The sequence below is a fragment of the Camelina sativa genome, chromosome 20 (genome assembly GCF_030686135.1).
Source record: "Camelina sativa cultivar CO46 ecotype springtype chromosome 20, ASM3068613v1".
Lineage (NCBI taxonomy): Eukaryota > Viridiplantae > Streptophyta > Magnoliopsida > Brassicales > Brassicaceae > Camelina > Camelina sativa.
The window spans coordinates 16,536,520-16,550,332 of record NC_141899.1 but is presented as its reverse complement, the minus strand read 5'-3'; the positions used below and the strand labels follow the sequence as shown (position 1 = coordinate 16,550,332).

General features: G+C 35.9%; 2 protein-coding genes and 1 pseudogene across 2 annotated transcripts; all 3 read right to left on the bottom strand.

Moving 5' to 3' along the window:
* LOC147919008 (uncharacterized) lies at positions 1-1,928 on the bottom strand. The gene is made up of 5 exons (XM_087503809.1): positions 1,471-1,928; positions 1,097-1,226; positions 713-1,006; positions 411-632; positions 1-327 (listed from the first exon to the last, which is right to left on the bottom strand). Exons 1-5 carry the CDS (start codon positions 1,926-1,928, stop codon positions 1-3), a joined length of 1,431 nt encoding a protein of 476 aa, XP_087359935.1.
* A 5,410-nt stretch (positions 1,929-7,338) lies between these two features.
* On the bottom strand, positions 7,339-8,942 carry LOC147919007 (WD repeat-containing protein RUP2 pseudogene; annotated as a pseudogene).
* A 4,067-nt stretch (positions 8,943-13,009) lies between these two features.
* On the bottom strand, positions 13,010-13,598 carry LOC147919006 (uncharacterized). The gene is made up of 2 exons (XM_087503808.1): positions 13,149-13,598; positions 13,010-13,099 (listed from the first exon to the last, which is right to left on the bottom strand). The coding sequence occupies exons 1-2, from the start codon at positions 13,596-13,598 to the stop codon at positions 13,010-13,012; spliced, it is 540 nt and encodes a 179-aa protein (XP_087359934.1).
* Between the last annotated feature and the right edge of the window lie 215 nt (positions 13,599-13,813).

Below are 13,813 nucleotides of genomic sequence, written 5' to 3'. Positions count from 1 at the left end.
TTAAACATCAAAGAGGTTTGGGTCATTGCTTTGAGACTCAAGGAAGGCGACATAGTTTGGGTTAGTCTTGAGGTAGCTCACCAAGCGTGAGATCTCTGCTTGTTGCTCAGATGCAACCCGTAGAGCCTCAGCTGCAACCCGTGAAGCCTCTGCTTCACGCTCTGCTTGTAGAGCTGCTTGTTGCTCTATTTTGCGGTTAGCTTCTTCAAGCTGTTGTTGCAGGCTTGTGAAAGTAGAAGACATTTCAGGGAACTTCCACTTGCCCTTGATGAAACTCCCTAGGCTTCCAACCCCAAAGTATGCTCCTCTATCGTTTATGAAAGTAGACTGCATAACAAAACAGAGAAAAAGTTAACATCATTACTTACCAATGAAAGTTAATGATGCATATTAGAAAGAAGTAACATTACCTGAAGAAAGAGCTCATCATCCTCCTCGTGAGATAGCTCCGATCGACGTGATGTACCATCAGCTTGGTCGTCATTGTCTAGAGCAGCCAACTTAGCTTCCCTTTTTTGCTTATATGCCTCATGAACTGCTTGCGCCTTCTTATCCACAAAAGTCCCATCTTTTTGGGTATGAGTCCTAATGAAAACTTCAGGAATAGTTGGCGGTCTTCCCAATTCCACTTCCTGAAAAGTTAGACAATGAAAAGGTTAGATAATGAACCATCTTATGTAACTTATTAAACAATGAAAACTTATTAACTCACCATCTCTTGTTCGATTTGCAAGTAAGACTTCGGCCCTGATACATGCTTGTGAGGGCCAAGACCATTACGGTCAGACATTCGAGCTGCTGAAGTGGTTGCACTCTTTGCCATGGCTTCTTCTGTGTTCCAATAATCACACATTTCTTTCCAAAGAGTTTTCTCAATCCAACTCGGTTTTGCTTCATCTCGCTGAGCTGCTGCCTTGGAAACCATGTCTTTCATACGGTTTTGACAAATGGTATAAAACTTTTCTTGAACGACACCGGTTAGTGAGGGATCCCAGGTGTGTGTTTTCTACAAAAGATGACTAGTGTTAGTGATACAAACAATCCAAAAAAACAAACTATAAATACAGAAATCAAATTGAAAGGAGTAGAAGTTTACCGTGAATTCCAAGAAGTAGTTTTCTCTTCTTGCAGTAGGAACACAACCCCAACTGTAATATGGCCCATCAAACTTGTTTGTAAACACTTTTGTAATCTTTCGGGTAATCACTCCCTTGTCCTTACCAAACCTTATAACACAAACAAATCGAAAGTTAAATTATAATCAACAACAAACCTACTAATCTACTCAACAACAAATCGACAACAACAACAAACCTACTAATCTACTCAACAACAAACCTACTAATATAATCAACAACAAACCTTCTAAACAAACCTTCTAATCCAATGAAACAAACCTACTAAAACAATAAAACAATCCTTTCAATTCTAATCACTCTAATCAATCTAATCTACACAAACAATCCTTACCAAGTAGTTCCACGCTCTAATGTGGGAGAGAGGACAGTGGTGTACAACTCACGGCCTGGCTGGACGAGCATGGCATGTAAAGAAGCGAGTACATCAGCTGGGAGTTGTGATTCCCTTGCACCGTCATCCTCAGAATCAGCTTGGTCTTCTTCTTCCTGATGCGAGTTCTGCGCTTGAGAACTGTGGTGCGATCCAGAGCCAGCTCGAGGTTGAGAAGACGGTGGACGATGATTTGAGACGTGAGGAGCCTGTCGAGGTAGCGGAGACCGTCGATGTATAGTCGAGACCTGAGGAGACTGTCGAAGTGGACTCGAGAATTCTGGTGGATCCGTCGCAGAGGCGAGAGGCTGAGGAAAAGGACGCCTGATTGGAGCTTCGCCATAAGGGGATGCTCCTGGAAAGCTCCTCGAGTTGTGGAAAAGGTTTGTCGGAGGTGGATAGTCTCCATAATGAGGCATCGGTCTCGCTGGAGGCTGGGGGATTGGGACAGGAGTTCCCTGAGAATCAGTCTCTGGGTCTCACTGGTTCGCCGGCGTGAAGGCATATTGGCTAGGAAGAGTCGCAGGTCTTTGATTCACCGGTTGTGAGGTTCCAGCGGTTCGATCTGAGGGGTTTCTTCTTCCTCCTCCTCTTTTCTTTGCTCCGGCCATCAACAACAAAAGAGAAACAAGAACGGTATGAAGATTTAAGGTTCTCGATTGAGATCAATTGAGATCTAGGGTTTTCTCGGGGAAGAAGAGAAATGAAGGATTAGGGTTTTCGCAGGATAAATATGAGATCGAGTTGGGTTTGGGCCGTTTTCTTACGGACCAAATTTGATTTAAGGCCCAAATTAAATAAATCGGTCGCTAAATAGTAGCTGCGTAGTCGCAACTTTTGGCGACTGCAAAACCGGTCTCCAACTTAGTCGCAAATTGGCGACTAAAATGAGACATTATAAATTAGTATCCAATTAGCGTCTATTTGGCGACTGTTTTGTTTTTGTAGCTATTAAGTAGCAAAACAATCGCAATTCAGTCGCTAAATTTAGCGACTGAGTTTTAAGTCGCAAATTGCAGTAGGCAAATCCATGTTTTCTTGTAGTGTGGGGATTTGAATCTGATTATGTTCATGCTTGCATATTTACCTGTGGGGGTCTTTGTGCCGGCCTTAATAGTGTGATCAGAGAGATAGTGAACAGTCTATCTTACATGTATGGAGTGAAGAGAATTCTGGGAATATATGTAAACTGTATGTCTGACAAGGTAGGTAGCTCCACTCTCTTTCTCTTTTAAGTAATCTCAGGTGTAGGATCTTTCTGTTTTTGTTGATATGGACCGTATGAACTATAACAGGGCGAGCTCTACACTTGTTAGCTATAATAAGAGAAGAATGGGAAGAAAAGGTTTGATCTCGCTGATCTAATGAAGAAGGGGGCATCACGTGGCTCCACACTCTCACCAGACTCTGCTACTAGTGAAATTGAATCTGCCTACGAAGAAGTCTTTGACACCAATGACCAGGGCTCGATCATCTTGTTGACGAAGAAGACAGGACCTATTTTTGACCGTCTGTCATCAGGTGAGATGTAACATCCACGAACCAATTTTTGTGGTTTTGGTGTGGGTGTCAATCGACACTCTTGGTGTATCGATCGACACCATGTTTTCCGTTTTGGTCCGGTTTGTTTTTAATTGCTGTTTGGTTCGGTTTGGTTCAATTAAAATCCTTAAATCGTAATATAAGCGTCTAAGACGAATTAGGGGTTTTGGGAAAGTCTCTTTTGGTCGCCGTAAGTGAGAAAAAGAGAGAAAAGAGAGAAAAACGTTTCTGGGATTTTTCAGGGCTTGTTCTTGGTGATTTGGGAGAGATCTGAGGCTGTGGAAGTGGTAGCTGTTGCTGGGAACGAAGGAGAAGCTTCTGGAGGTGTTGATTCCAACGTTTCTCAATCCAATCTTCATGTTCTTAAGGTGAGTGCTTGACCACGGTTGATCTAAGCATGAGATCTCTTTTGTTTGGTTGTTCCTTGTCTTTCTGTGGTGTTTGTTTGCTTGGGTGTGTTGTTTTCGAGTTTCCCATAGGTTTGTGTGTCATTTGGGTGAGTTTGGGGACGAAATCGGGATGATTGGAATCGGGATTCGTCGTTCGTGTTCGTGCAGTTTGTGTCAGCATCGATCGACACTGTTTGTGTCAGCATCGATCGACACCTTTCAAGCATCGGTCGACACCATGGCTCATAACATCGATCGACACCGGTTCAAGCGTCGGTCGACACCAGTCTCAACCGAGACTTGTTCTTCTGGTTTGATGTATTGCTTGTGTTTTGTTTGCTTGCTTAAACTTGAGGGTCTCATATGCTTGTGTGTATAACCTAGTAGATGGGAGGACGGCCTCACTAAGTATTTATGATAATACTTACGCATCTCAATTGTTGTTTGTGGTATGCAGGTAAAGGAAAAATGTGATCGTGGAATCAAAGGCGATGAGGAGGAGGATGTTCTAGAGGCTTGATTGATTGTGGTTTAGCTATTGTTAGGTTGCTAGTTTTGAGACGATAGAGCATTGTAGGATGTTGGAACCTTGCTATTTCATTGTTGGTTTGGATTATTGCATTATTGATTATTGGTTTATTTATGTTGGATTTCTTATTGGATTAATGGAATGGTTTCTTTGGTTATCCGCGGTTGTTGATTGTTGTTAGGATGATGTTAGTGGGTATGGGACCACTAGTGAATTATATTATATATAAAAAAAAAAAAAAAGGGTTGTTTCATGAGATTCCAAAGAAAATTATTAAATTCATCTCTCAGCTGCTTCTTGTGGATTACGATCATAACGACGACATGTGTTTATTAATACACTTGTGGTCTTTTCTGAAATCTCATGGTACATACACTGCTTTTGTTTTACAGTCTGATCTTGTAAGATAGAATAATGTATTACCATTGAGCCTGAACTCGTCGTATCATGATGTGATGGGAGGAGTAAGGAGGCTTGTTTCTCGAAACAAATGGATTGTGCTTTGTTCAACAACACAAGTGGAAACCTCTAAGGAAGAAGATCCAATACTTTCATATTGTACTTTTAATTTATTTATTTGAAAAAAAAAAAATTCAAATTAAGAGACTCAATATAAGAACTCACCATTGGAGGGGTACATTTTAATTACAATACCCAAAGTTCTTATTCAACCAAAAATACAAATTATATTAATTAAAAAATTTAACAACCCCAAAAATATATCTCCCATTGTGGAAGCTCTTAATTTTCAAAGTTAGTAATTTGTATAATCACGACATGTGTCAAACATATCGATAGTATTTTGACATGTGTGAAAAATATTTTATTTGATACTTATAGGAAAATAAAATATCCTAAAAATAAAAGGAACAATTAATATTTTTGAAAAGTATATAAAATCAAAAGTAATCTATTATATCACTAATTCTAATATGAAATTTATCTATCAAATTACTAATTTCAATAGGAAAATATGTAGGAAAATTTATGCAATTAATAAGGAAAATATTTGCAATTTAATTGCAATTATTATTTATTGTAATCATATAGTAAAAAGAAATTTTTACAGAAAAATGATTAAAGTATAAAAAGGTTTAATGTGTTAAAATTAGTAATTAACATAATATAAGAAAAATAAGTTAATAAAAATAAGAAATTATTGTAATTTTCTTAAGTTTTTCAATCGGTGAATGATTTGGTAGCGTATTCAATATTATGTTATTACATAAACTTTGGTTTTCAAAGTTAGTAACTCATGTGATCGCAACACGTGTCAATTTAACAATTAAAGATTTTGTTATGTGTTATACAAAAACTTTGTTTTAACATATTTGTAAATTATAAGAAATTAAAATTTTAAACAATTTAATAAATATAAACAAATAGTTCATATATGCATATAAAAAATAATACTAATTGTAATTTTAAATTACTAATTCTAAAGAAAAAAAATAAGAAATGTATACAATTAATTACTATAATAATATAATTCAATAAATTATACTGTCAATTATCAATCCTAAAAGAAAAATGAGTGTAGATACTCACCTTTACATAAACAAACAATTTTCTCATAATAGCGTCCTTAAATTTTTGATTAATTTATGATAATGTTAGTATAGTTTTATTTAAAATTAGTTGGACAAGTAGTAAAATTATTAAGTATAAGATTACAAAATATGTAACAAATATATTTAAGATATTGTTACTTTTTCAAAGATGAAATAAAATTATTTTCAGTTTTTTTCTTTGAGAACTATGTTTTATTAATTTTTAGTTTTTAAAATATTAAGTAAGATATAAATTTGATATAATGCACTTTTTTATATGAAAATTATAAATGTTATTTATTGGAATGGAGTGCATAGAATTAAAATCTAATTTTATTATCATGTAATATACAAAGAAATTATAATGTAAGATGGAGTGTGTGAATTCTAAATCCGGTTTTTTAAAAAAATCAAATGAAATAATATTAAATATTTTGAATACAACTTAAAATTTCAAATACTTTTCTTATATGTGCGTTAATACATGGCCTAATCTAGTATAGATATATTAATTGAGCTTTATCGATATTAAGTCTAGTGGGTGTTTTGTTTTTAAATGCGACTATGTGAGTTAACTTTATTATTAAATTTAAAGGAACCTAAATGCGACTATGTGAGCAATTGATAAAGGATGAAGACAACAAGAACATTGTTAGGGTGAAAAAAAAAAAAAAAAAAAAAAAAAAAAAAAAAAAAAAAAAAAAAAAAAACATTGTTAGGGTGTTCTTCAAGTACATACGAGCCCATCAAATCCATAGTGGTTATAATTGTATGAGTTTGGACATGCAAAAATGTAAGATGAATATGAAGTCGTGAAGTTAAAGCAAAATACGTTTATAGACACTAGACAAAGACATAGTAGATCTCTTGATACGATATAATTGTATACAAGCTTACAAATTAATAATTTGATATAGGTCGCTACGGATTCTTTCCTAGCGTTAGAAAGAAAGAAAGCACCATAAAGGTTAGAAATTAGAAAAAATAATTATTATGGTATAGTACGTCTCTATTCGGAAGTTGCTTTGTTGTATTTGTTATATTCTGTCTATTTTTATACAAAACATATTTGTTTGTTTGTCTATCTAGAATTGCTCTCACCGCCAATTTTGTGTTGTTTGTTCCGTTGTCAGAATCGAAATCTATATTGTCGTTTATTCTTTTCACGAAAATCTGTATTATTTTGAATACGATTATACGAAGTTAGGCGTTACACGTCTGCTAACCATTAGCAAGTAGTTTTGTGTTGGTGTTGCGTTCATAGATATTTTAGTTGATGGTGATAGCTAGTATAGATAAGCATACCGGAGGCCCTTTGTATATGCATATATGATATATCGAGTACGCATACGCATATAACACGTAAGTGTGGATTCTCCCGTGCGCTCAATTATGTTTGGAATCAACAAATGCATGAATTATGCATTTAGTTGCACATCAAAAAATTTCACTGCGTAACGGATTTAAGTCTTTTATAGCAAGGTTATCAAGGGAGATAAAACCATCATTTTGGCAAGATGTGAATCGCCCATAGAAATACGATTATTTAAGAAATGTAGACTATGTAGTGTAGTGCACATTTTTGTCGATATAAACACGTAATTAGAAGGTTTGTCATAATGTCTGTTTTTTTTTTTTTTTTTTTTTTTTTTGTTCCTTTTCTTTTGTGAAGCTCCCAAAGAAGCAAAAGAAAAAAACTAATCTCGTGATATGTACACTAGATAAGGTAGAGGAAGGCAATATAAATTTATGATATTGATATACCTGCCAACAAACTAGTAGCTAGATTTGTAATCATAATCTAACTTAAAGAACATTATGAGAAAATAGGGAATGATAATTTATGGATTACAAATCCAAAATTTCTGCTAACAATAAAAAAAACCAGTGAACAAGTAAAAGAAAAATTCCTTGATAAGAAAACACACAAAAAAAAAAAAAAAAAAAAAAAACACCAAATTCTCTCACAACCGAATAAAAAATCAACCTCAGGTAGTAAATTAAATTTGGAAACATGAAAAAGAAACTAAGAAGCATCAACATCATTATCATCATCATCATCATAATAATTCATATCATCATCATTCTCCTTAATTGATAAAAATTAAAAATTAAGGAGAATAGTAACATGGCTTTCTTTTGCCCACGTAAACCTGTAATACTCCATCAGATCCCCCAGCCACTAGCGTGCACTGGTCCACACCTGATTGCCTCCAGCAGACGCTACTCACGAACCGCTTATCCGACCCAGAATTCATACCAACCGGTTCGAACCCGTCTACCCATACCGGCTTCCCCCACCTCTTATCGTACACGAACACCTTGTTGTTCTCCGATCCGCAACCAAACAGCGCGCCGTTTCTCCACACTGATAACCCCACGAAGTTTCTACTGTTCACGTGCCCTTCGTACGTCCGAATCACGCTCCCGTCCTCCACGCTCCACAGCTTCAGACACCCGTCCGTGCCTGCCGTCACCACCGTGCCAACCGTCGAGGAACCTCACATACGACACCGTTTTGTTGTGTCCTTGCAGAGTCAACGCCGGGTCAACGAGTTTTCTCATATCGTAAATGTACCCTTTCCGATCAGCGCATCCGACAGCCACAGCTGGTCCGCCGGAAGGATCGAACTCGACGCAACAAATGGCGCTCCGGCATATCCCCGCCGGCCGTACGACGCCTAAAGATTCCTCCGGCGGACACCTCGGATCCCACACCTGCATGGTCCCGTCGTCCGATCCAGACGCGCCTATAGCGGACACGCCGCCGTGACGCGTGTAATCAACGCTCCAAACGCGTCGGCCACCGTGCTCGTCCCTTTCGAACACCGGCGTTCTCTTCTCGAGATCGTACTCGGTCACTACGCCGTCATAATCTCCCGAACCTATGACCCGACCGCCCGACCCGGGTCTCCACCGTAGACTACTGAGCTTCGCCGGCGTACAGATGTAGTACTCGCAGGCGGTGGCTTGATCGACGAAAGAAACGCCTCCTCCTCCGACGACGACGGTGGCGCTGTTACGTAAGAGAGAAGGGAGGCCGTAAAAACGAATCTTTCTAGAAATTCCGGCGGTAGCGACGATGTTATCAGTGGGATCGAACTCAATAGCACCGATAACGTCGGAGGCGGAGGAGGAGGAGGAAGAGACGACGGTGGAGAGAGAAAGATCCCATTCGTGTCTAGCTTCTTCTTCTTGTTCTTGTTCTTGTTCTTGTCGTTGCTGCTTGTAAGGATGGAGAGTGTTCATATGAAAACAGAGTTAAATTAAAAGACTGTGTTGTTGTAAGCTTCTTCTGGGGATTCGGACCAATCAAAGAACCAATCCCATTCAAAAGCAAAAAAATTTATTAATATAAAAATGTTCATTTCTTCTCCCTCAGTAAAACTAATTGGCCTTTATTTACCAATCCACGTATGATTCTGATTTTATCCATTTGTATACTACTAGGCTAGGACAGAGAAGGTCCCATTTAATACTATTTCAGGTAAGAAAATGTGAAGTATGTTGTCGTGGCTACTTATATAGCCAAACAAGGAAACTTGTATTTAATTCATGCGTTCGTAGTCGGCGAAAGGACGATGATTAAAATGTTTCACATTTCGAGTTTTTTTCAAACTGATCGTATAGTGGACCTAATTTAACATTTAAACTATGAGTGATATATGTAGTGGTGAACTGGTGGATGTGATTGGCGAAGAAACGAAGATATTAAAGTTACCGGTTGGTTTTACAATCGTGTGTAAGTGTTGTTGATGTAAAATTTTTTAAATTTGGTTGTTGTTTGTAAATGTATAACTTTAGACGATGTGACTGAAAAAGACGGAGCAATCTTTTTTCCCCCTTAAGCATTAATGCATTTATACAATCTTCTATTTTTATTTACAGCATTGAATACAATTTTGTTTTTGTCAAATCAAGTTTTAAAGCTAGAAGTAGACACATATTCCGTTAAAACTGAGTGACACATAACATATACACGACTCGCATAGCGAACATTGTTTAGATCCGACTCTACAAAATCCGAATAACTCGATGAATAAGATAATAAACATTTGGTATAGTGTGTGTGTGTGTGTGTGACCATTATCCAATCCTACGTAAGGAACATTCACATATATCATTTGGTAGTGTGACCATTATACTCATATGAGTGGTAAGAATGTTTTAAAATTTCAGTTTCAATTGTGAGGAATTGTGAGAAAATTCGGTGGTAGGTTATAATTTGTTTATGGCAAAGAGAAAAATAAAATAGAGAATTTTGTGGACAGCATACGTGTGTTATGTTACCACCTTTGGTCATTGTCCTCTTTTTTTATGTCTCTTCGTTACTTCTCAGCCTCACGTCTTTAATAGAACACATGAGCTGCAACTGCAATTTTGGACCCACTCTGCTTCAAGGAATGGATTCGATCTCTATTTGATGCCCATTTAATTATTAATATTTCTCCAAAACCAAATTAGCTACCTAAAATATAAATTTCACCAACTAAAGAGGAAACACTTTCTTTTGATGATTTAGAATAAAATCTAGTGGATTATAGAATTACCTAGAAAAAAATATATTTGTTACTCTTATATTCATTGATATATTCTCTAATTTGATTTTCATAACATTTTAGTGCTTTTAACTTAAAAGTATTTTCCTTGAATTATCTTTTTTTTTGGTTGGCATCATCGCCAAACATATATATTCTGATACCCATCTTATTTCTATACACACACACACACAATAACTGTAATTCATAAGTTGTATAATAATTTAAATTTTCAACCGTAATCAGGTTTGTCAACCAAAAACACATACACTAATTTTTTTTTTATAGAGTTTACTCTGTATAAATTATTATTATTATTATTATTGTTACTTACATTGTAGGAGTTTTCGACCCATCGATCATATATCTCTGAGAAACATCATAGATTTGTTATTTGACGGGCCAAAATTACTATTTGCTTGGAAGAAAGGAACAAGAGCAAGTGCACAAGTCAAAGACTTAAAACGGAAAAACAGAAAGAAAAAAAAAGACTCTTAAATATTAGGTTTTAATATGGGTGAATTTGCACACTAATGAAAGAAATTAAGTGAATAATTATGAGCTAATGTAAAAAGATAAGAAAGGGGGTAATGTGAATGACACACAGCCAGCGAAAGTGATGGAGTACAAGGTCAAATTTTTATTTATTAATTTTCTTTATTTATTTGGATAAATAGTTCTTACCCATTACATTTTAATGTGATATATCTTTTCAACAAAATTAATTGAAACTTTGAAATTTATCTTAAAAAAATAGAATATTTTTTTTTCATTCGACATAACTTGAACTTTTAAAACCGGATGTTTAAAAATTTAAATAATGAATAATATTTATAATGAAATGGTATAGGAAAAAAATAGTATAGAACACAAATAACTCATATAGAATTAAACGCAAAACAAAAAATATGTGCTATAACCTAAGAGATATAACATAAGCAAACCAAACAACCATGTTAAACAACGGTGGTGGCGAAAATGATAGCAATGAGTATGGTAGTAGAATAGTGTTTATGTACAGCACTTAAATGAAATAGTATAAAACAAAACTAAATAGTATAGAATAAAACGTTAATGGTAGTGGTAATGACCGTATGGTGGTATCACTTGTGGTTGTTATACTAAAGAGATTGTGTATCGTTAAAATATTTAACATATGCAACCTAAATGATCTAATTAAACTCACACCCAAAAAAATTGATATACCCTAAAGGATACAACTTAGGCAACCCAAGCAACCGAGTTAAACACGTAGAACAAAAATATATAACATATAAATTATTTAGATATTTTTAATAATAACTAAATTTGTGTAGGTATGCAATTTAAATAAATGTGAACTTGAGAACGATATTAAAAGTGGAATATTACTAATAACATATAAATTGTTAGGTATTTTCAATTGTTGTGTTCTATATAAGGCCTGTTCTTTTTCTTATCGCTACACTATCGACCGGCGACTCAAATATAACAATAAATGTAGCTAAAGAAGCAGTGGAAAATTGAGAAAGGTGTCGCTGCAGCTCTTTTAATAGATGTTGCCCCCGGCTTAGTTGGTGTCGCCAGAAAACACGGCGACCAATATAATGGTCGCTGCGACTATTTTTATAAGAATAAGAAAACGTGAAGTGACCTTAGTGCAGTGGCAGGAGGTAAGTCCATTTGTAGAAGGCACCATCACACCCGGGATCGAGTCCCGGCTCCTACGAATGTAGGAATTTGGCTAATGGGCCGGTCAGTTGTGGCCCAATGGTTGACAAAAAAAAAAAAAAAAAAAAAAAGAATAAGAAAACACGACGACCAATAACCCCCTTGCTCTCCGCAAGCTTGCGTGTTAAGTCACTTATAATTTGAGTCGTTGGTCGCTAATGTAGCGATAAGAATACGAACAGGCCTATAGTATGAATAATTATTTTATTTTAGTTATATATTCGGTTTTTAATTAACACTATTCGTTTTTGATATATTCAAAATCATAAGATAAACTCATAAACTCTATATTTTTTAAGTGAGATTGTGAAATATAATTAATATGAGTTTTGAAATATTATTGCAAAATATAAATAAAACGTAAAAATTAAATAAAAATAGTAAACTAAATAGAAAAAGAGGAACTGGGAAGAGAATATATATAAGGGAGGATGAGAAGATGTCCACATAAGAAAGAGAGAAGAAAACACAATGGCAACTAGCCTTGGGCATTCGGATTTTCGGTTCGGATCGGATCGGATTATTCGGGTTTCGGATTTTTCGGATTGGGCTGTATAAAATCTGTTTAGAATCCGACTATATTTCGGATCGGATCGGTTCGGATTCATTCGGATTCGGATCGGTTTTCCATTTTTTTTCAAAATCCGAAGCTAATCCGAACCTTATATATTTCACTCGGGAATTATAATCACAAAGTTGAGGTAGCTCAGATGGTTTCAGCGTGTGTCCCTTTACCTTTAGTTCTGAGGTTCGATACTCCTCTCCAGCTATTAAAATTAAAATTTTAATATCTCACGGGCTCGTACAGAAGCCCAAGTATAAGCCCAAAAGAAATATAATGTCTAAACCCATAGAAATTAATTATGTATTCGGTTTAGCGGATAACCGATCGGATTTCGGTTCGGATCGGTTTAAAACCGAAATCCGAATTACAATCAATATAAAAACCGATCGGTTTTTCTGTTAAAACCGAATCCGATTTAATCGGTTTTTTCGGATCGGTTCGGTTTGGTTTTTTCGGTTTCGGATTATATGCCCAGGGCTAATGGCAACTGTTACTTATGCAACAAAGATATAGTTGTTATTATTACAGATAATATAAAGTATATAATAGTTAGATGGTTAGAATGGTTACTCATTTTTTTTTTTTTTGTCATCTGATAAAAATAAAGTCGCTACAGGAGTTCAAGAAAAACAAGAAACAAAGACAAAAACCAATGAAAATAGCACTTGATATAGAAGTCAATCGACTCTCCAAGTGAAGAAAAACCCTGAGACAAGGCAGCACCACACAGAGCCACAATCTTGGCCCCACTCTCTGCAAACCCTTCTCTGCCAATACCAATTCACAGACCACCTAAAAACCCATATCAATCCGTACTTGATCCTGCAACCACGAAGGGCCTCTAAGAGAAAGATATGACTGGAGCCTACCTTCTTTTGTAACACTTTTAGCAATCGCCACAGCCACCTGGTTCGCTGATACAACCACTTGGTGACATTCCCAGTATTCAAAACTTGCTAGGGACAGTTGAATGTCTCTCAAAATGAAAGCGTATCTTGGCCACTCACATGGATAGTTAATTGCGTCAACCACTTCTGCTTTATCCAACACCACTTCCACCCTAGTTACATGTAAGATCTGCAACGCCTCCAATGCCCATAGTGAGCACAGTAAACTTGCTAACATCCCCGAGTCAGAAGCCTGAAAAGCAGTCCTTGCATGATGTAATACCTGCCCTTGACAATCTCTAGTAATCCACACACCACCAACCATTGATAACTTATTCCTCCATGAAGCAGCAATGTTGCATTTTACAACCCCTACCATTGCCTCATTTAATGGTCCTTTTAATATTCATTTAATTATAGTTTTTTTTTGGGTTATTCTTGCCAATTTTCCTTTTAATATTCTGTTATGTTATGCTAAACCAAAAAATGAAACAAGAAAACTAATTTATATCTTGGAAAAATTTCGAGTAACGGAATATATAAATGATATATTGAAATAACGAAGTTTGCAAAAGTCTAATCACATGTTCCTAG

Coding starts and splice junctions, on each gene's coding strand:
- LOC147919008 (XM_087503809.1), bottom strand. CDS start 1,928: ATGCCTCATTATGGAGACTATCCACCTCCGACAAACCTTTTCCACAAC. Junction 633..712: donor TGCAAATCGAACAAGAGATG/GTGAGTTAATAA, acceptor CTAACTTTTCAG/GAAGTGGAATTGGGAAGACC. Junction 328..410: donor ATGATGAGCTCTTTCTTCAG/GTAATGTTACTT, acceptor TTTGTTATGCAG/TCTACTTTCATAAACGATAG.
- LOC147919006 (XM_087503808.1), bottom strand. CDS start 13,598: ATGGTAGGGGTTGTAAAATGCAACATTGCTGCTTCATGGAGGAATAAG. Junction 13,100..13,148: donor CTTCGTGGTTGCAGGATCAA/GTACGGATTGAT, acceptor TGGTATTGGCAG/AGAAGGGTTTGCAGAGAGTG.